Source organism: Mercenaria mercenaria, chromosome 13, assembly GCF_021730395.1.
Source record: "Mercenaria mercenaria strain notata chromosome 13, MADL_Memer_1, whole genome shotgun sequence".
In the NCBI taxonomy this organism is placed as follows: Eukaryota; Metazoa; Mollusca; class Bivalvia; order Venerida; family Veneridae; genus Mercenaria; species Mercenaria mercenaria.
In genome coordinates, this window is record NC_069373.1 from 7,167,995 (window position 1) to 7,188,736 (window position 20,742).

Consider the following 20,742-nt stretch of genomic DNA (forward strand, 5'->3'; position numbering starts at 1 on the left):
TGCATTTTCTGACATTCCGGAGACAAAATATTGGCTTTTTAATCCCAGAAATCGCTGCTGAATAGGCGCATCTACTCAAAATATGGTCAAAATTCAAAAGTTTTCAAATTTCACTATTATTTTGCATTGGAAACACCTTTTATATCATATACAACCGATCTATGACTATTAAGACTAATTGCGATGTGTTTCGAGAAAGTCTTATTTCAGCTCTTATAGGTTAAAGGTCAGTAATTCAAATCCTTCTTTGTTTCATATAAAAAACGACAACTTCAGGTCGTCTTTACATATCTTTAGAGAACATCACTTTTTCCTACACCTATTTTTCATGAAAGTTCTATCACAAATTAACGAAAAAATGAAAAGAAAATAGGGGGTTATATAGTTCCTAGTGAAATGCCAGTCAGTTGTGGTCTGCTACCCTAAAAATGGCGCATATTTGCTTTCGTCCGCGCAATAAACACCTACTTCCGGTTTCGATCTGCAAAACTTGCCATGTGGGGTGTATGAACATGAAAACCGTCTCATTTCATGCAGAATGTATTCTAGTAGTGAAAAATGGTGATTAAAGCACTCGTTCTACACGAATTTGCGCAAAAAATGGGAAAATTAGGATCTATTTATTATGGACTTCTTTCGACTACACCACGGAAGCACATTTTCGACCGAATTACTGACCTTATTCCTATAAGAAAACTTTCTTATCAAATATCACACAATTTTCATCTCTATTTTCAAAAAAGATGTAATGCCAAACATATTGCCAAGTTTCAATGTGAAATTTCGAGATTTTAGAGAAATATAGACATTTAACAGAAGCCACCCCCTACCAATTTACTGGGCTAAATTTTGGCCCTATGGTCCTTTTATTGTATATTTTGGTAAAAGTTTCACTCGCTTGCATTATTTTTCACTTGGATTCTGAAATATCATTCATTCCGTCATGAATAAGACCCAGAAGGATGAATTTTGTGCATTTTCTGACATTCCGGAGACAAAATATTGGCTTTTTAATCCCAGAAATCGCTGCTGATATGGCGCATCTACTCAAATTATGGTCAAATTCAAAAGTTTTCAAATTTCACTATTATTTTGCATTGGAAACACCCTTTTATATCATATACAACCGATCTATGACTATTTAAGACTATTGCGATGTGTTTCGAGAAAAGTCTTATTTCAGCTCTTATAAGAAAAGTTTCAATTATACCATTATCTTAAGATATCCACACAATTTTCATCTCTATTTTCAAAAAAGATGTAATGCAACATATTCAAGTTATTGCAAAGTTCAAGAGCACTACAATTTACTGGCTAAGATTTTAGAGAAAATTATGATCATTTATTAGAAGCATCCCTAACAATTTACTGGGCATATTTTGCCCTATGGTACCTTTATTTATATTTGGTAATTTCACTCGCTTGCATTATTTTTCACTTGGATTCGAAATATCATTCATTCCGTCATGAATAAGACCCAGAAGGATGCATTTTGTGCATTTTCTGACATTCCGGAGACAAAATATTGGCTTTTTAATCCCAGAAATCGCTGCTGAATAGGCGCATCTACTCAAAATATGGTCAAAATTCAAAAGTCTTCAAATTTCACTATTATTTTGCATTGGAAACACCTTTTTTATCATATACAACCGATCTATGACTATTAAGACTAATTGCGATGTGTTTCGAGAAAGTCTTATTTCAGCTCTTATAGGTTAAAGGTCAGTAATTCAAATTCTTCTTTGTTTCATATAAAAAACGACAACTTCAGGTCGTCTTTACATATCTTTAGAGAACATCACTTTTTCCTACACCTATTTTTCATGAAAGTTCTATCACAAATTAACGAAAAAATGAAAAGAAAATAGGGGGTTATATAGTTCCTAGTGAAATGCCAGTCAGTTGTGGTCTGCTACCCTAAAAATGGCGCATATTTGCTTTCGTCCGCGCAATAAACACCTACTTCCGGTTTCGATCTGCAAAACTTGCCATGTGGGGTGTATGAACATGAAAACCGTCTCATTGCATGCAGAATGTATTCTAGTAGTGAAAAATGGTGATTAAAGCACTCCGTCTACACGAATTTGCGCAAAAAATGGGAAAATTAGGATCTATTTATTATGGACTTCTTTCGATACACCACGGAAGCACATTTTCGACTGAATTACTGACCTTATCCCATAAAAGCATTTTGAATTTTACTGTATCTGTTTTACATGCTGTTGTCACTTCAACAATAACCATTAGGCCACGGCATTCTTATAGAAGACCTTAATAAGAAGACAATTGTGAAGTTTGTTATGAAGCGTCATTAACGAAAACCTTTTAATTTAAGCTTTATATTTTTCTTTTAATTAATTAACAATCGTCCATTTGCAAGACGACCATACGCCAGGTTATAATTAACGTTCTGTGAATAATGTACCTACTACTTATCATTACGGTCAGTACAGGGAAGATGATTCATACCACACGAGAAACGGGTTATAACGACCAAACGCAATTTCAGTTACGAAAATGACAAGGATGCCGTTAAAGCTGGTTGAATATAAACCCTTATATTCATTCTAGTGTATTTTAGGCTAGATATATTTTGTTGCTAATGTTTTTAACATTTAATGTTTCAAACATGTGCATATCGACATCAAAATAAAGAATTCCAAGTATAAATACATACAAATGAAGCCTTCAATTCAGAATTCCAAGGAAAGTGACAACTTGGTATATGATCCAAATGAAAGATACAAGGAGTCTTTTAAACAGAACCAGTATTTCAGGAACATATCAATATTTTGTGATGTCACGTAAATTCCAAATGAATTTTTATAAATAGTGTTACAGTGATTTCGCAGGTAATTGTACGTTAAATGTGAGGATAGCATGGTACGAATTTCAATTTGTGGCTAGATCGAACTGATATAAATTATATATGGTGGCATATTTCTGGGGCCGTATTTCTGCCATCCACATATCCACTTATTTATGTAAACAGTTTTCTCTAAAAAGTTATCATATGGCAAGTAGCAAAATTGCGTGTTATCCAGATAATTATGTTAACAGGACAAAACTGCCTGATAGTGCCCACTACTGCCATCCACATTTTCACATAAATATATGTATTGAGAATTTAAAGTTTTCTCATGTGATACCCAGTTAATATTCGTACCCAAATTGCCAATTAACGGTTAGACTTTTCGTGACAATAGTTTTCAAAATGAAGAAATTTAAAGTGTCAAACATATTTTATTTCTTGATTAGATGTTGAATCTCTTTACATTTAAGCATCTCTGCTTTCTCAATTTCTTTCAGCTTACACCTGATGTCTTAAAATTCCTCCCACCATTTCCTTTTTATAAAGAGAAATATTTAAACAATCAAACTGTTCTAAAAATGTTTCCTGCTCTTTCCTTGCTTAATCAATTTTAGAAATATCTATGTCAACATTAAAACAGTCAGTTTGTTTTTAGTCAGATACTCATTTTTCGAATTTTTTTTCTCGGTCTGACATAAGTTGTAAGGCAGTCTGTCCAGCACTTCCGTGACGCTCCCTTTTATATATAGCGGATTTCATGGTGTAACAGATAGGGTTAATTATATTACATTTATGTATCTTCACTTGTTTTATTGTGTATCTTACTGACATATTCTGACCGCAAGGTACAATTGTGATGCATGTTTTTCGTGTTCCTTTCACAATAATCTTCTTAAAACCAAAGCTTTCTGCTCAGTACTAAATCAGTGTGCATAATATCAACGGCAGGCAGTGTTCAAAAGCATTAGAAAGAAGTCACAAAAGCTGAATGATTTGGAAAAAGTTGTATGTTTTGTCCTTCTTATGTATAGTAAAAATACCATCGGGTGAACGTTTAAATGCAGTTTTCATTACAAATAATCAAATAAAGACCAAATTATCCATTAAAGACTAAATCAGTGTGTACAGTGTGTAAATCAGTGTGTAAACAATGATATGCAGTGAAAGTGCATTAATTTTGAAAATAAATTTCAGAAGCTGAATGTTTTGCAAAAACGGTATTTGTTATTCTGATTTAAAGTAAGATTTCCTAATATATCAGCTTTTTCCAGAAGATTTTCTTCTATTTTACAAAATGGTTAGCAGCAATTGCAGCCACCATGAGCGCTTCGAGCGCTTTGATGTAGAGGAGGACCGTGTTTATTTTTAAATGTCGTAATCATAAGTGACCAACTGTCAAAATCAAGTTACCTAGTTAACGCAAGTGAATATGTGGATGGCAGTAGTGGGCACTAACAGGCAGTTTTGGCCTGTTAAGATAATTAAGTGGATAACAGGCAGTTTTGTCACTTGAAAGATAATAACTGAATAAGTGACATTTTTACGAAACATTTCGAGATAAATAAGTAGATATGTGGTTGGCAGAAATATGTCACCGTAATTATATGCTTGGCTAATACCCATGTCACGATTTAAGACTTCATTATAAAAATCTGTTTTCTACAGGAAGTGACCGAAAACAGTGAATTAAAGCCCTATTTTTAGACTTAAAGAAATGAATGAATAAACGATTGGCTAAGCTTGAGTTGGTGTGAGAAATGATTAGAAATAATATACCTTTATGGAGGAATTGTAAGAAAAAGGTGTAAAAACTGTACAAATGCTTTTTCGTAGTCGTAGGTAATAAATGGTTTATTTCACTAAACATACACCAGATTTTGTCTTCAAAAGAGAACGGCGTAACTACGAATAATGATATATATATAACTTAAATATTCTATTTTTTTACACCAGCGTTCGCATGTATAACGGAACTGAGCCATTTAAAAGAATAAAAGAGGTCTAACCAAGGTAAATTCAAATTTAATTAATTAAACCTCGTGAAATTATGAACGAAAGTCAACCAGGCAGCTCATGTAAGCAGTATATGCAAACAATGGGATGCTGAAGTATATACAAACAAACGATTTATAGTTCTTGTTGTCGGACACAAACCCATTCAGTAATCGTTAAAACACAATCACTCTTGATGCCAAGAGAATGAATCAATTCAGAGGAGACTTTCGGTGAAGCAATAGGAACTGCGTGTAGGTCGGGCGAAGAAAACAACAACAAAAACACAATTTGAATTATTTTTTATACTAAACACAGCAATAGAAAAATAAAAGTTACGAAAGATAATGCTACACATATAAACATGTCAAACAATAACATACCACAGCTGGTAAGGTGCCTAGATGCAAATATTTACCAGACAAAGCGAATCTCAAATTATTGATATGAAATTAGTTTAAATGCTATTGTCTGAAAGCGTAAAGGTTTTTCCCTTCCTTGTAAACTTTAGAAGCCTGTGATTCAGCTTAAATTTCCCCTCGCTGTCTCTACTTCGCCGCCATATGTATTTTATCCATGCATAATCATAATTATCTCTAAATGATATTGCCGCTGTCCTCATCTGTCTTATAATTTCATCCGTGGTATTTGCATTGGTTGTACCCCTTCTGATGTATATGGAACATCCCTGATTTAATACATTGTTAACCTCTAGTCGCACTTTCTTATGACGTAATAAGTTTGTTGACCAATGTCCACTGCGTTTAAATCCCCCTTTTGACATCCGGAAATAGACTACGTACTTCTTCTGCGAACCTGGCATCTGCACTGCAACCTCATAAATGGCGGGAACCTTCATATTACCATCGAATATTGTTTTTGGTCCATATCCTTGATTTGTTCGTAGCTTCACAAATTTGGATTTCCGTTTGCTAGTTGGCATTTTCGGTTCTACTGCACATATCCATTTCGACCACGTGAAATTTTTCAACGCGTCTTTATTCATACAAGAGTCTGGGAGTTTTTCCCTCTGAAAAGAATAAAAGACACACAGTTAACAGAATCAGTTACTTGACCGGTGAGTTTACTTATAATTAAACACACTACTTGATTAAAACCAGTACCAATATCATTAGGATATGTTTATGCGTATATACCTTTTTAACAGTCATAGTTTTATTTGTTTTCTTTGTTTCTTTCTTTGGACTTGTCATCTTCCCGACCTTGGCCTTGTTTTTCTTTCCAGTTCTCGGTTTTACAGTTTTAGCGGCACGTTTTGCTGCAGCTGTCCCTATTATACCACCTGTACCAAACAGCGGCATTGTAAAAGTTATCGGAGCAGTCGCTGTACCAAACAGCGGCGTTGTAGCTGTACCAAACAGCGGCATTGTATGAGTTATAGGTGCAGTCGCTTAGAAGCCATATCGAATGTTTTCTTAAGTGAGGTAATGTCGTCTGCCATGCGTTCTCCTCTGTCTATAATTTCCTGTTCGTAAACCTGTGAAAATACAAACATAAAATCAACCTTTATCATACGTATGAAGCTCGCTTCACTCAAACCCAATTAAAACTATAAAAGATGACGACCTGACAACACATGTGTAATTTTCAACGTTGTAGTTAAAAATGGAATCGAAAGAATACTTATGAAATGGTTTAAAATGTTCATACCGCAAGCATTTCCGGATTTCCTTCACGGTAACATATCATCATCAGCACGTCAAATATGCAACTGAAGTTCTTTAAACTCAATCGCTTTCCTCCGGTAATCCTAGCCATCTCATCGTTGAAGTGTGTTGCTGCTGTGCCTCCATATCCTGCTTGAACTCCATATACCTTCACACCCTAATTATACAGTACAACAAAATCTTAACTGTATGAAGAAAAAACGTATTAATTTAATTTGTCATTTTTATATCAACACAGTAATATACCAAGCCTGTTTCTAAATCACTACTGTACTGTAATTTTTACACTGTCTATTACTTTCCAAAACAAGTACTAAGTATTTATCATTAAATTATGTATAATTACTTGACTCTTTCGCCGGTCCAAACTCTGTGCAATATGTCCAGCTGGCTTACGGAAGGTCGGTGGTTCTACCCAGGTGCCCGCTCGTGATGAAAAAATGCACGGAGGGGCACCTGGGGTCTTCCTCCACCATTAAAGCTGGAAAGTCGCCGTATGACCTATCATGTGTCGGTGCGACGTTAAATCAAAAAAAAAAAAAAAAAAAACTTTGTGCAATATGACCGGTCGAAAGTTAAACACCATATTTTATTTGGCTTAAGCCAAACCTTGAAAAAATTACTAATCTATCTCTTATTTAACTTGATAAATTACTTATTGAATGACTTGTCAGTCACTAATGCATAACATATCGACTAGGATCATTGAAAACATGTTCATAAAAATGAAACAAACCATTTCTTTGAGAGCTGCACATTCATCCCTCCAGTTGATATAATACGTTTTACCACCATAAGTGTATCCAGGCCCATGTGGAACGTCATCACTGATCATAACTAGTATGCGTTTACTACCATCTGTCCACGACAATACCTCACGTGATCTTTGTAGCACGAGCTCGTAACATTCTGGACCATCTCCTCCTCCAGTACGACCAACGCTTTTCACAAAGTCGCATATTTCTGGCAAAGAGGCGCCAAAGTCTATCCACTTAATGACATAGTTAGATTCATCACAGTAATCACCATGTGCAATAACGGCAACACGAATCCCTAAAACAAGATACGATATTCATCAGATACATAAGAACAAACTGATGTTTACACAGATTTCTTGATTACAAGTAATGCAACTAGCTAATGTCATATGTTAAGATATACCAATGCAGATTTCAATACCTACAAATGCCTACCTGGAATATCTGTCTGCAAACGTTGAATAAGATCTTGTACTTTAGCTCTAACTTCCTCCAGACAGCCGTACATAGAACCAGTTGTATCAAACGAGATTGCAACCTCCATTAATCCATCTGAAGAAGGACCAGCCGTTGTAGTGTCCATATCTTCTCCTTTATCTGATTCAGTGGTTTTCTTTACTGAGGATGTTGACCGTACGGATGCAGACTTTGACATGGAGCGTTTCGTCGACCCTTCTTTAGAAAGGTGAGTTTTTAAACTATCCAGGGCTGAACTCATTTCCGTCTCGTCAATATCTGATACCAGGGCCGATTTAGAAATATGAAGACTTCCGCTTTTGGAACCCCTTTTTGGTAGTGCAAGTTTGGTTAAACCGCTTGGCAGTGATGGTATTCTAGATGAGCTATCAGTAGATTTAACACTTGATGACTTTCGAGACAATGACTTAGATATACTTGGTATTCTAGTCACTGACGTTGATGCAGCTAAAGATGTTTCTCCAATGATAGAACCAGAGCGAAGTCCTGATAACTTTGTTACGAGAGCACCCTCTTCTACAAAGCTGCTTGATTTCTTAGAAAGGGATACTGGTTTAGATGCGGATGACTTTCGTTTTGTTAATGCAGTTTTAGCTGAATCTCTTGCACTGTCGTCTTCTAAAGTCAATGTGGAGGCACGACGGAGGGCTGGCGGAGTTGGTGACCCGCCAACGTCTGACACAGGAGCGGATGCAGACACCTGTGGAGCGAATAGATAATATGTTAGATGCAGCATGTATATTTGACAGCATCCATTACCTTTTGTCTGCCATAGCATCTGAATAAACTTTTTGCATTGGGTTTTACTTCACACCAACGCAGCCATATGTCATATGGCGACTTTCCAGCTTTTGATAATGATCTAAAACTCCAAGTGCCCCTCCGAAAATAATTTCATCAACGGGCGGGCACCTTGGTAGATCCACCAACCTTCCGTAACTCAGCTGGTTTGCTTTATTGTTCACCCCAAGCGATGTTACGAAACAATGGCGGTAAGAGGCAAGTTATTCGAAGTCAGCGACCTAAATCACTCGGCCACAAAAGCCCCTAAAATATTTAGTGACATAATTTTATAGTACTAAATGCACATGTGAATTACAATCAATATCAAACAATGTCGGCGTACTGTTAGTCTAAATAGCGTTGAAATAGTTTTGAAAACTGACCTCACAATTACCAAGTACATGTACATGTAATTATATTATATTATATTATCAATATTGGTTGGTTTAAGCGAGGGCATGTTACAGCGTGTTTTCCATAAAATCATGAGTACTAGAAGTGCAATATACCTTAGTAATATTATCCATTTTGCTTGCTCGTAGCGATGGAAACTTTGGCATTTTTAATGGTGGTTTAACAACGGAAGTCGTTTTGGTGACCGTACTTAATGTTCTCGAAACTGTCGTGCTGCTAGTCCTTTTGGTAATCTTGTTTGGCCGCTCATATGGAAATGCAAACGAGGCTTTACGCTTTGTACCCGGCATTCTGAAGGTCAAAGTATATTTTCTTTACAAACATTTATAATTACATTCAAATAAGTATCGCTAAGCTGAACGAGTAGATCAATACTTTTTCAATAGACCTACACTTAATGTATAGAATTGCTTTACGAAGTAGGTATAAAGTAAAAAATGTATTTCAATAAAAGAATTGTATCTGTCATATAAATATGAACTATAATACAGTGTTTTATCTTAAATTTATATATAAATATACTGCGGTGATCCAGATATATCATGTACAGGTAGTTTACATAAAATATTAGTTTGATTATGAAGTGCTGTAGTGCTATGTTTATATCCTGTATAATTATCGTTTGTTTCCCTGAAATATATTCATACAGATAGGTATAAACATTTTTATTACAATGACAATGATAATAACAATGTGTTTATTTTGATGCAATACAGAAAGACATTTTAGAGGAATGTACAGGTACACTAAAGATAGATATAATGTAATATTATTACCGATACACATGTTTAATATTTACAAATATTTAACATATATGTATGTATCTTTCCAAAACATTAGATATAAACTTATGACATTAAAATATAAGCCTTATTCCTTTTTATGTGTTAAAATGTATCAGAACATAGTATTTGAATATTTTTACTTGTACATAAGAAATAATGATTTAATAACTATATATGCTAAATTAACTGTTTTTATTACTAGACAGGTTATGTCAGTGATGAATATGAATATATTTCAGGGAAACAAACGATAATTATACAGGATATAAACATAGCACTACAGCACTTCATAATCAAACTAATATTTATGGTGGCATATTTCTGCCACGAGGTAGCAATTGCGATATTACAAAAAATATCTTGATAAAGCGAAGTTTTCTGAAAAGATTATCTCAAAAGTTGAAGGTTTCCTGGAAATATTATTGCGGTAATTCGATACATTTTGTGTAAGGGCCCACAGTTGCCATTTATTAGTTAGATGGCTATCTCGATACTTTCAGAAATTATCTTCTAAATTTTCTGAAAAGTTTATCTCAATAGCCTAAAGTTTCCTGGAAATAAAACGCATATCTAGAAAAAATAATCTATTGTGATAACGTTATCAGAAAAGTGCACAACTTTGCTGGAAATTTAAAATATTATCGTGATAGCTACGTAGCAGTTCAAAGCATTAACGCGATATTTTGCGCTAAAACTTTTTCAAGAAATAAATAAAATATCTAGAAAATAATATTTATTGCTGAAATGTTTTCAGAAAAATTCGAACATTTCATGGAAAGTTTACATTATTGTCGTGTTAGCTACCTAGCAATCTCGTGGCAGAAATATGCCACCATAAATATTCATATTGTAATGTTTTTCAGTCTCCATTATTTCCAAAAAAGGTCATCTTTATAGAAACGAAAACTAAAGATGTGACCTTGATGAGATCAACTTTAATATTATTTGTATGCATTAAATTATAAGTATGGAACTAACCTGAATAATTTATCTATCCCAAATACAATATATTAAATACACGTTGGAATTTTTGCGATCTATATAAGCATTTGCTTAGTGTTCTTTGATCAGCTACGCTTACCGCACTGAATATATACCCGATATCTACCCAACTAATACCGCTGTATCGTAACATGTACTGGCTTGCATCGGCACATTTACCTGAAGTTGCTGTAAACTGCCGTATGTTTGCATACAAAAGCTTTATGATAAGCCGGTATTGACCTAACCAGTAGATACGTCATATTACAAAAAGCTATTTTTGTTCTGACATGCGCAGTAAAGATATAGGATATGAACTGCTATAAGCATACTAAAAGTTCCTTCTAGGGCTCATCTATATAAATATAAAATGACCATCTTGAAAAATTTTGGTTGCAATGTCTGTTTTATACTGCAAAAAATATCAGGTAAGTATTTACGCTAGTTATTTAACATAAATTGTTAAATCCAACAACAAATTAAATCTGTTACCTCTTTCAATAGACCTAGTATTCATGTGTGAATTTGTTACACATAATTATAAGAGGGTCACAATGGGGTTTGTTTTCATATATTAACCATGCATTTGAAGGTAACGATAATATTTGGTTGTTTACATTTAAATTTGCTGATATATGTCTATCTGGTGAATGTACATATGTTATGTTCAGGAGGAAATAAAAGAATCAATTAATCATCATCGGGGTTTAGTATTGTGTAACCCATGGATTCCCCCCAATTGAGAAAGAATAGTTTAACGTCACAGGTTATTTCTAAGGTCACGGAGTTTTATTGGCCGGCTTGTAATGACAACAGCTTTAGGTACCAGTAGCTCAGTCAAGTGTGAATTATTAAACTGGAATATTCCTTCTCAAGAGAAGGAATAATAAAATAAATTATCGATATTGCAAATGATATATACAGCTGTTATCAAATATATGGCAAATTTTGAATAAAATGCAAATAACATTTTCAAAACTGCATGTAATCATGTCGTGGCTGTCATCATAAAGGGCGAATATGAGCAAATAAATGACACTTATATGCAGCTAGGTATTGTATATCAGTCAAATATATCATAACATAGACGATGGACTTTTGGTAGAAGGACGGAAAGCCTACAATCTTATCACCTCGGCCTTACGGGGGAAATGCCATCGGAGAAGCTTAAAGGGTGTAAAAGGTGCTGGCATGACAGAGGTTTGCTGATATAATAGCAATTCAAGCTCATTATTCCTTAAGCGTCAGCTTTTTCTTCCAATGAAATTGATTCCGTTACATACACTTTGTTATATTTATTGCTTTATACAGTTTGTCATATCTAGTATTTAGACGAACTGTATTGAGCTGATCCACAAATGATTCGTATACACAGTGCATATATATTTATGAACATATAATTTCGTACAAAAATTTAGATTATACAAATAAATATTGCAAACAATTAAATATTTACTAATAATCTATTAATTCTGTATATGCATTCGCTTGTTGTTATATCATGTAAAGTATAAAACACTAACAAAATGTATTTTGGCATTGTTTACATTGTACAAACAATTTTCGCCACATTAAAATTAATTGCTGTCTTGAAATACAATACTGAATTTTACAAAGGATCTGTGTGTAATTAGGCTTTACTGCAAGTATACCGTTTAGTATATAAAAGTTAATTTATTCAAACGTATTCTTTCATTGTCACTCTTGTTTACAATAACTTTCCATTACAGATACCTATAGGTTCTTTAAAAATCCTGAGTCTGTCTTCAAATATAGGGAACGACTTTAAGATGCTAGAAATACGGTAAAATGCTAATCCATGGGCGGATGTGTTCTTTGAAAAAGGCTTTTCTTGTTGTACATTTGTCTTTTTTTGAACAGAGCAAAAACTGCACTTTCCATGCACGATACGGTAAGCCAGCTAGATCATAAACATTAAATGTTGGAGAATTAATGATACCCAAATGTGCGACTTACCAAGAAGTCTATCATTTTCAGATTTTTGAAGACACGGAACTCTTATGCAGTAGAACGTTAGTAACTTAAGCTGGCGACACATGGACGCGTAATCATCAACAATCTAAATTTTAGATTTAAACTTTAAGTGCTTACATATTTCACTTCACATTGCATTTTGTTCAAAAGCAGTTACAGCAGAACCCATAGAATAATCGATGAAATTAGATAAACTAAAAAGTCTAAAACAAAGAACCTTGTTTCGAAGCCCGCCGTGATTTATATGGTCCGATTTGCTCTTCGTGACAAGTAAGTCTACTTGATCAGATAAGTAACTTTAAAGGCATATCTGGTAGTTTTCAGACGGGATGCTTTGCAGTAGATCAAACCTTAAAGGTGCAAAATAAAGACAAATGAATAGACATAAATCTTAAAAAAAGACTACACATTTTGTAATATAGTACTAAACATTATGATAGCCGTGCAATATTCCCTTGAAATCAACACAAAGACAGAGAAACAAATGATTGTTTCTGTATTTTCTTAGACTGACATGGGGGGGTCATTTTATCCTACTTTCATGTTTATCGTTTTTCCGTAATCGGTCAGAAATTCTTCGGGATCACCTGATTTTAAAATTGTTTCAAACGAATATCCGTTTAAAGACGCGCGACAAAATAACTGTATTTCCATGATGGTAATTATACACGACTTGCACGAAAAATATGAAATGTACAAAATTTATGTTTAAAATTGACAGTGACATATATTAGGCCAAGACAATGTGTTTAATGTCTAAAATCTTATTAAATTAATGTAGCCATATGTACATAAATCAGTGTATTTAGGTAAATTTCAATCACATTTTGTTTCGGCAGTGTAAGACAGTTATTCATTTATATTCTTAAAACTATACTGAAAAGAGATTAACTGAAAAAGTTTGCAGACGAAGTTGTAAAAACACTTTTATTCGGAAAGGGCCTGAATTGTCCTCCCGCAAACTTGTAGTATAGCTGTTTATTACCTGTATTATAAGAATGATTTTCATGAAGGTTTTGTGAGTTACAAAATTGTTGAATTCCATGTGCTAAGTTTGTAAAAATCACGCTATCATTTGGGCATAATATATTTTGCATCTATTTATAAATTATAGCCTCGTTTCGGAGGAATCTTCCGAAAAAATCCGAAGATGCTCGACGGGTTCGTAAGCAGTCGGAAAACATACTTTCGGTTTGACATAGGCAACATTTTTTGTTTATTTGTTAGTTATTCTTGAACATATTCATGACTATTTGGTCAGATCCGATATAGTGGGCCATATTTTCAGTAAATAGGAAGTCTCAGCTTCAAACTCTGGTTTTCATATAATACTCGTTCGGATTTTAGTAATGGACCTTTAAGCTTTATTTCAAGAATGCATTATAAAAAGTAGTTTGGATCTAACTTTAGAAGTCCAAAACCCGTATCAATCGTGTGTTTTGGCGATTTAGCTAACATTCTAATGGCCAGTTTTTCAACTATTAAGTAAAGACTTAAGCTCCGACTTAAGCCGTGTCGGATATATTTACAACGCTTAAGTCAGCACGTGAATAACGGGACTCGACAAAAGTTAAATCTTCGATTGGATTTTTCTACTTTGAGCGGTGTCAATAATGGCTTATCTTTCTATTGTTATGTTAAACCTGTGGCATAGGTGGTTTAAGAAAAGGTGGAGGCGGAATATTTAGACATGGATTTAAATTTTCAGTATGAAGTTAAAACAGAAGTGTTGAGGAGGGAGAGAATGATACGGGACTGAGCAAACTCTTTCGTTATGTACGACGATTTGGACTTTGGATAGATTTCGTCTCAGTAAAGCTAGTATTACGGATGTTTTACTTTATAAAAAACTTAAACCAACGGCGACGCCGACGCCGACGCTGGGGCGAGTGCAAAAGCTCTATTTTTTATTCGAAAAGTCGAGCTAAAATTGTAACAGATTCAACTCTTCAATTTTAACTTTACTAAATTCGCTACGTTTGTACGTTTCAAAATATACGTGCAAGCATAAATATATAAGTGCATGTAATTAATTATAATTACATGTAACGCACAAATATGTAGGTGAACAAATGCATGAATTTCAAAATCCACACGTCATTGAAAGGAGACGTATATATGCAGACATTTGTCTGCATATATACGTCTCCTTTCAATGACGTGTGGATTTATGTCTGCATACATACGTCTCCTTTCAATAACGTGTGGATTTTGAAATTCATGCATTTGCAAGTGCAATTTGAGTACCTAGGCTATTGATTTAAATTTACAAATGCATTCCTAATTACAAGTGCATATTGCACGTGTTTTGTACATGAAAGGTGGAATATTTATGAATAATGAAAACAATAAGACAATCGGCAAACATAGGAATGCTTGTAGTCGTACCTTGAAATAAATTCACCTTTTTTTCCCATCATTTTATTTTTTTAATTTATTAGACGGGCGCTAGTGCTTTTGTGTTTTAATGTGTCTTCGTATTTTATGTGATTTCTATGATAATTTCTTTTTCGAAAGTAGTAAATCACCAAAGTAACACGTTTTATATATGAAAAAATACAGCGAAACGGTCCGATGAATGTATCTACATGTTCATAGTGTGTTACCAAGGCTTAGATAATACATCGCAAACATACCCGCCGAGTATTAGTAAAAGTCCGTTAGAAAACAAGGTTGAGCGATGGCTTAACTAATACTGATTTGAGCCTTTCTTAGTGCTAGATTTGAAAAACTGGCCATATCTGAATTTAAGTTAAGTCTTCCAAACGATCACCATGACCGATCGTTATTTTATAAATTTTAAACGATTTCGAACAAAATCTATATAACATTTCTTTAAAAATCTTATGTAAAACTAGGCTTTGTTCACTGGAAAATATCATTGCTGTTTTCACTTCTTGTAAATCTGCGAATACGAGAGCTATAACTTTGTTGGGTATTTTAATTCATTCTTAAAAGTCAACAAAAGAGCATATTTTCTGAAGAAAAAAAAGTTTCCAGATGTGCAGATGTAATTGTAACCGTGTTGTGTAAATGTATCTAAATTAACAATAAGTTTATTTCATTCCGCTTCTTGTCTTTTTTTATTATTTCGGAAGGGGTCGTTTGCGTATAAGAACTTTTGGTCCGATCGAAATGATATATTTTTATCTGCTTATGAGCAATAAACAAAGCAGTGAAAAGATCAAATTTTATTTTGACAGATTTTTTGTACAGAAAAACAAAGAAAAATATCAAACAGGGAATGTCACGCACCAAAAACGCAGCCTCATCAAAACGCAGACGCGTGCACCATACCCCCCCCCCCCCACCACACACACACAAAGCCAACACATAAGGACAAAACGAACAACACACACACACACACACAAAGCCAACACACAAGGACAAAACGAACAAACAAAGGAACACAGTGGGGCACCGCCTTGGAACGGTCAGTGGCAAAAACACCACTGGGGAGCTTAAACCGGTTTATGGTGCGCACCCAACCTCACTCTTACCCCCACCATGTTCCAAAGACACGGGACAGTGTAAATAAAAGTAATCCCCTCCAGGTGAATCTCTTACACACGTAATGGAAACAAAAAGGCATGGCAAGTAAAACACAAAACTGCTCGTGTATAAATATATAAATATATAAAAAGCAAACCTTAAGAACCTAAAACGTATGTACTCAATGCCTTTTCAGAAGACAGGGCAACAAGAGAAACACCCTTAAGGGCCCGACGAAACAGGCCAGAATACAAATATCAAAACAGTTCAGTCCTGGTAGGATTTAAAAACTGCTTATCGTAGGGTCCTCCCCCTCTTCCGTCAGACGCAATCAAAGAGGGAAGCGTAGTGTCCAACTGTAAACGGGTTGAACACTAAACATGCGGTATGTCTCAAAACAGTTGGGTCGTAACCTCTTTTAATAAAACGTTTGATAATCTTACCAAATGCATTTGGAAAATTACCATGACCTAAGATCTTACGAAGTTTGTAAACCACATCCCCATAAAAAACGGGTTTAGAAGTACCTTCTCGCAGAAGTGTCTTTAAATTACTATTGAATTTTAGAACTAAATCAGAATTACGATAGTAAAATTTAGCAAAATATTTACGCAATTTGTAATAACGGTAGCCTTGCTGAAGAAGTTTACTTGTAATATATTGATTACGTTCATTGAAGTGCTTGACATGACTACACGCTCTGGCAAACCGAATTAATTGAGAAATATATACCCCATAAGATGTAGCCTGAGGTACATCCCCATCCAAATGGGGAAAATTTACAATACTAAAATTAAAATCATCCCTCTTGTCATAAATTTTGGTATGTATAATATTGTCATAAATAGAGAGATGTAAATCTAAAAATGAAGCATCAGTATCCGAATTGTTAGTTTTAATTAACTGAAGCTCCCTAGGATAAATAGTACCCACCAATTGGCCAATTGTAAGTTTTCGTCGCTCAACTTTATAATGTGGAGTATACAGACACTGATAATCTCTGTCAAACACTGGCCATAATAATTTTAATATTAAACCACCAATCGACAATTTGGTGACAATGAAATAAAAAAAAAAGTTTACAGTCGCTATATGTCTTTCAAACGTTTTAGCTGGATTATACAAGAATGCTTCGGCGTATAAGACGGCCAAAACGTTTAAGTTCTAAACATTCAGTATTCGAATTAAAAACTGCGAGGTAAGCGGAACATTATTCACATTCATGTAAGGGTGGAAATTTCGGTGTTCCATTTGGACAATCATGACTTTTTATTGAATCCTAAACCGTGATGCACGATGGTACGATGATGAAAACGAGATGGCGCGATGACACGGCGATGACACGGCGATGAAACAACGATGGTAAGATGGTGAAAACGAGATGGCACGATGATGAAATCGCGATGGTGCGATGGTATGATGGTATAATGTCGATGTAATATCGCGTTTTTATCATCGTACAATCGCGTTTTCATCATCGTATTTTCATCATCGTACCATCGTGCCATCGAGTTATAACCATCGTACCATCGCGTTTTCACCGTCGTACCATCGCGTAATCACCCTCGTACCATCGAGTTTTTGCGGTGGCACGATGATGAAACGCGATGGTACGGTGACGAAAACGCGACATTACATCGACATTTCACCATTGTACTATCGCGATTATCATTCTGTCATCGCGTTTTCACCGTCATACCGTCGTCGTGTCATCATCGTGCCATCGCGTTTTCGTCATCGTACCATCGTGCATCGCGGTTTAGGATTCAATAAAAAGTCACGAGTGTCCAAACGGAACACTGTAGGTAATTACTTAAATAGAAAAAGTGGCAACTCCACAGGTCGCTCAACACGACAAAAATGAAAATGCTGCAGGCTCGGTTTGATTGAGCCTGTTCATGGACGGCAGTGGAAATGCATGCTACCATCCACGCCCTCTAGCACCGGGTTGAGCAGAACTCAACATTTACACATGCTACAAGTACAAAAACAATTTAGAGACATCCGCAGACGTGTTCATACGGCGGTGCACATGGAACCTTCAATGATACACTTGTGTGCAATTTCATGAAAAGCGGCGTATGGTCCCCAGTTAAAGGCAAAGAAAATCTCCTACATAAGTGACCCCATCCCCCACCCAAATACCAGACTTTTTAATCCCCAATATACAAGATCCTGTCTGGGCCAGTCTGATTAGGGTCCATAAAACCCCTGTAGACTTGACATGTAGCCTAATTATTGTCAGAGAATCATAAATTTTATTGCCTACAGATAAATTGGTTTATTTCCTGTGTTTTGCATTTTATTTATTTTAATTGATATTGAGTAATGACCCGGCCAATTAAATTATAACTCTTATAGCAAAGCAATTCTCACTCCTTAACCATTAAATAATTATTTAAAACTTAATAAAAGAAATTAAAAGTTTGTTTGTTCAATGATTATGATCTTTTTAGCAAAAGTAACAAAATAAAACTAGAAAAAAAAGATAATTGCTGGATTTTATTAGAAATTAAAGAAGCGTTTAGTTGCATTTTTAATAGATAAAATGCAATATGGACAGAAGGATTTTATATATTAAAAATGCATAATTCCCCTTGTGTTGTCTAAATAACGTTTCTTTTATGTATAATAAAATCCAGCAATAAAGAGATATCATTGTTCAAAATACACATAATTTATTATTTCTAAAAGCTATGTGCCTGAATGCATTTTTTATTTGATTAAAAAAAAACAAACAGCAATGATGAAATGTAATTGTTAAAAAACTTGATTATTAAAAATATGATAAAACACTGCTGTATCTTATCACTGTTTATTTAGCCCTAATTCAATCAAGCTTTCTAAACGCGTTATAAAGGTGAGAACTGATTTGCTATGAAGGTGAGAAATATCACCTGTAATTTATGTACTGCACAGTAGCTATACAGTAGCTTATTATGATAAACAGAAGCAAGTCTATCAATGGTCCAGTCTTGTGTATTGGCCATTACCACCAATACGCAGACCTTATCATTCCCATAGGCCACATACCTGGCATACCAGAATCAGTGTCTTTAAGATAATGGGTTTGCCCTAAACAAGAAAACAATGGGAAGAACTAAACAAACTTGAATTTAGAAAGGGGATCTGAGGTTATGGAGCCTGCATATCACAGAAACTGCCAAAAGACAAAGGGCTTCATAGTCGTTACTCAAACTCATACTTGACTCAAACTTGGGTAAGTATTACTCAAGTGGGCCTCGAGAAGACCTTGTGGGAGTGTGAGTGGAGTTCGAATGTCATATTCATAAATCTCACCCAATCTTTACTTTCGGAAGGGCAACGCAAGTAATGGCTCCATTGTACATAATGGATGTAGCGGATTATAACGGTATATATGACAATAACATCAAAGGTATGCAAAAGTGCTGATTGTTATTTTTGTAGATATATTTGCCAATTTTTTAAGTTAGAAGTTGTCATTTTATTGCTTGTCTGTATGTTTCTCCGTCCGTTCATTTGTTTTATAATACGTCCGTCCGTCCATCCGTCAGTCAGCCTATTGATCTGCATTAGTAGAATGAAATACATGGGTTTATTTTTCATTGAAATTAGATTTTTATTTCAACTGAAAAATACTCGTACCATTAATTGTTGGTGTTTTCCAAAAGCCATCTTGCGTAAATTTCAATTATTACAAATATTTGTTACTAGGACGTGTTCTTCTGGTATTGACTGATAAGCCCCATTAGTTCTAGGTTTTGTAGATCTATATCTTATTTGCCTATATTTATTTTTAAATAGTTTGCATCAATTTACTGTCTATTCATTTGTTGTTGTTTTTGCGTTTTCGTCGTCCTCAACAAAATGTATTAAAAACATAATTAAAAAAAAAAACTTCACAAATATGTACCTTCGCTTTAAACACATACTCGACACTAATATCATACCTTCAAATGAATTAAAGATCGTAAATGTATCATCTAAACTTGCATTATTATGTTTTAAAACACTCAAGTGTCCCTATGTCCTCCTTCAACATTCACTCACTCTCGGGAGTTGACTCGCTCACCTTTAGGAATACAAATCAAATATTTTCCTAGTAAAGGCGTGATCGTTAGGCAATTTATTTGAGTGCACTCAATGAGTGGAGTTGGAGAAAGGTCTATGAATATAGTCCAAAATTAAAAAGCAGGCAGCATATCCAAGGGGTGATTATACAATACCCAAAGCTATGAAAGCGGGAGTATTGGAACCACCCAGGTCGAAATGTTCAAGCTGAGAAACTAAACAGTACCAATAGCACGACATAAAAGTCGTGCTGAACGATCTGTGAAGATCGAAATATAACAGCCCTGATTGAATGTACGGGCCATCACACGGTACAAACAACGCTGCTGTGATATTAAAATAGAAAAAGTGGAAACTCCACAGGTCGCACAACACGACAAAATGTTTTAAAAAATGCTGCAGGCTAGGTTTGATTGAGCCTGTTCATGGAAAGCTCTTAAGTCTGATGATTTTTTAAGCTACTTGTACAAAAGATCATAATACAAATGGCCATGTTAAATGAACAACCTTCC

At 34.7% G+C, this 20,742-nt stretch overlaps 1 protein-coding gene across 1 annotated transcript; it reads right to left on the reverse strand.

The window, feature by feature from the left end:
* Positions 1-5,091: 5,091 nt before the first annotated feature.
* Positions 5,092-10,838, reverse strand: LOC123529988 (uncharacterized). The gene is made up of 7 exons (XM_045310656.2): positions 10,688-10,838; positions 9,020-9,215; positions 7,686-8,427; positions 7,229-7,545; positions 6,476-6,649; positions 5,962-6,302; positions 5,092-5,834 (listed from the first exon to the last, which is right to left on the reverse strand). The coding sequence occupies exons 2-6, from the start codon at positions 9,212-9,214 to the stop codon at positions 6,201-6,203; spliced, it is 1,530 nt and encodes a 509-aa protein (XP_045166591.2). The 5' UTR covers position 9,215; positions 10,688-10,838; the 3' UTR covers positions 5,092-5,834; positions 5,962-6,200.
* Positions 10,839-20,742: the final 9,904 nt, after the last annotated feature.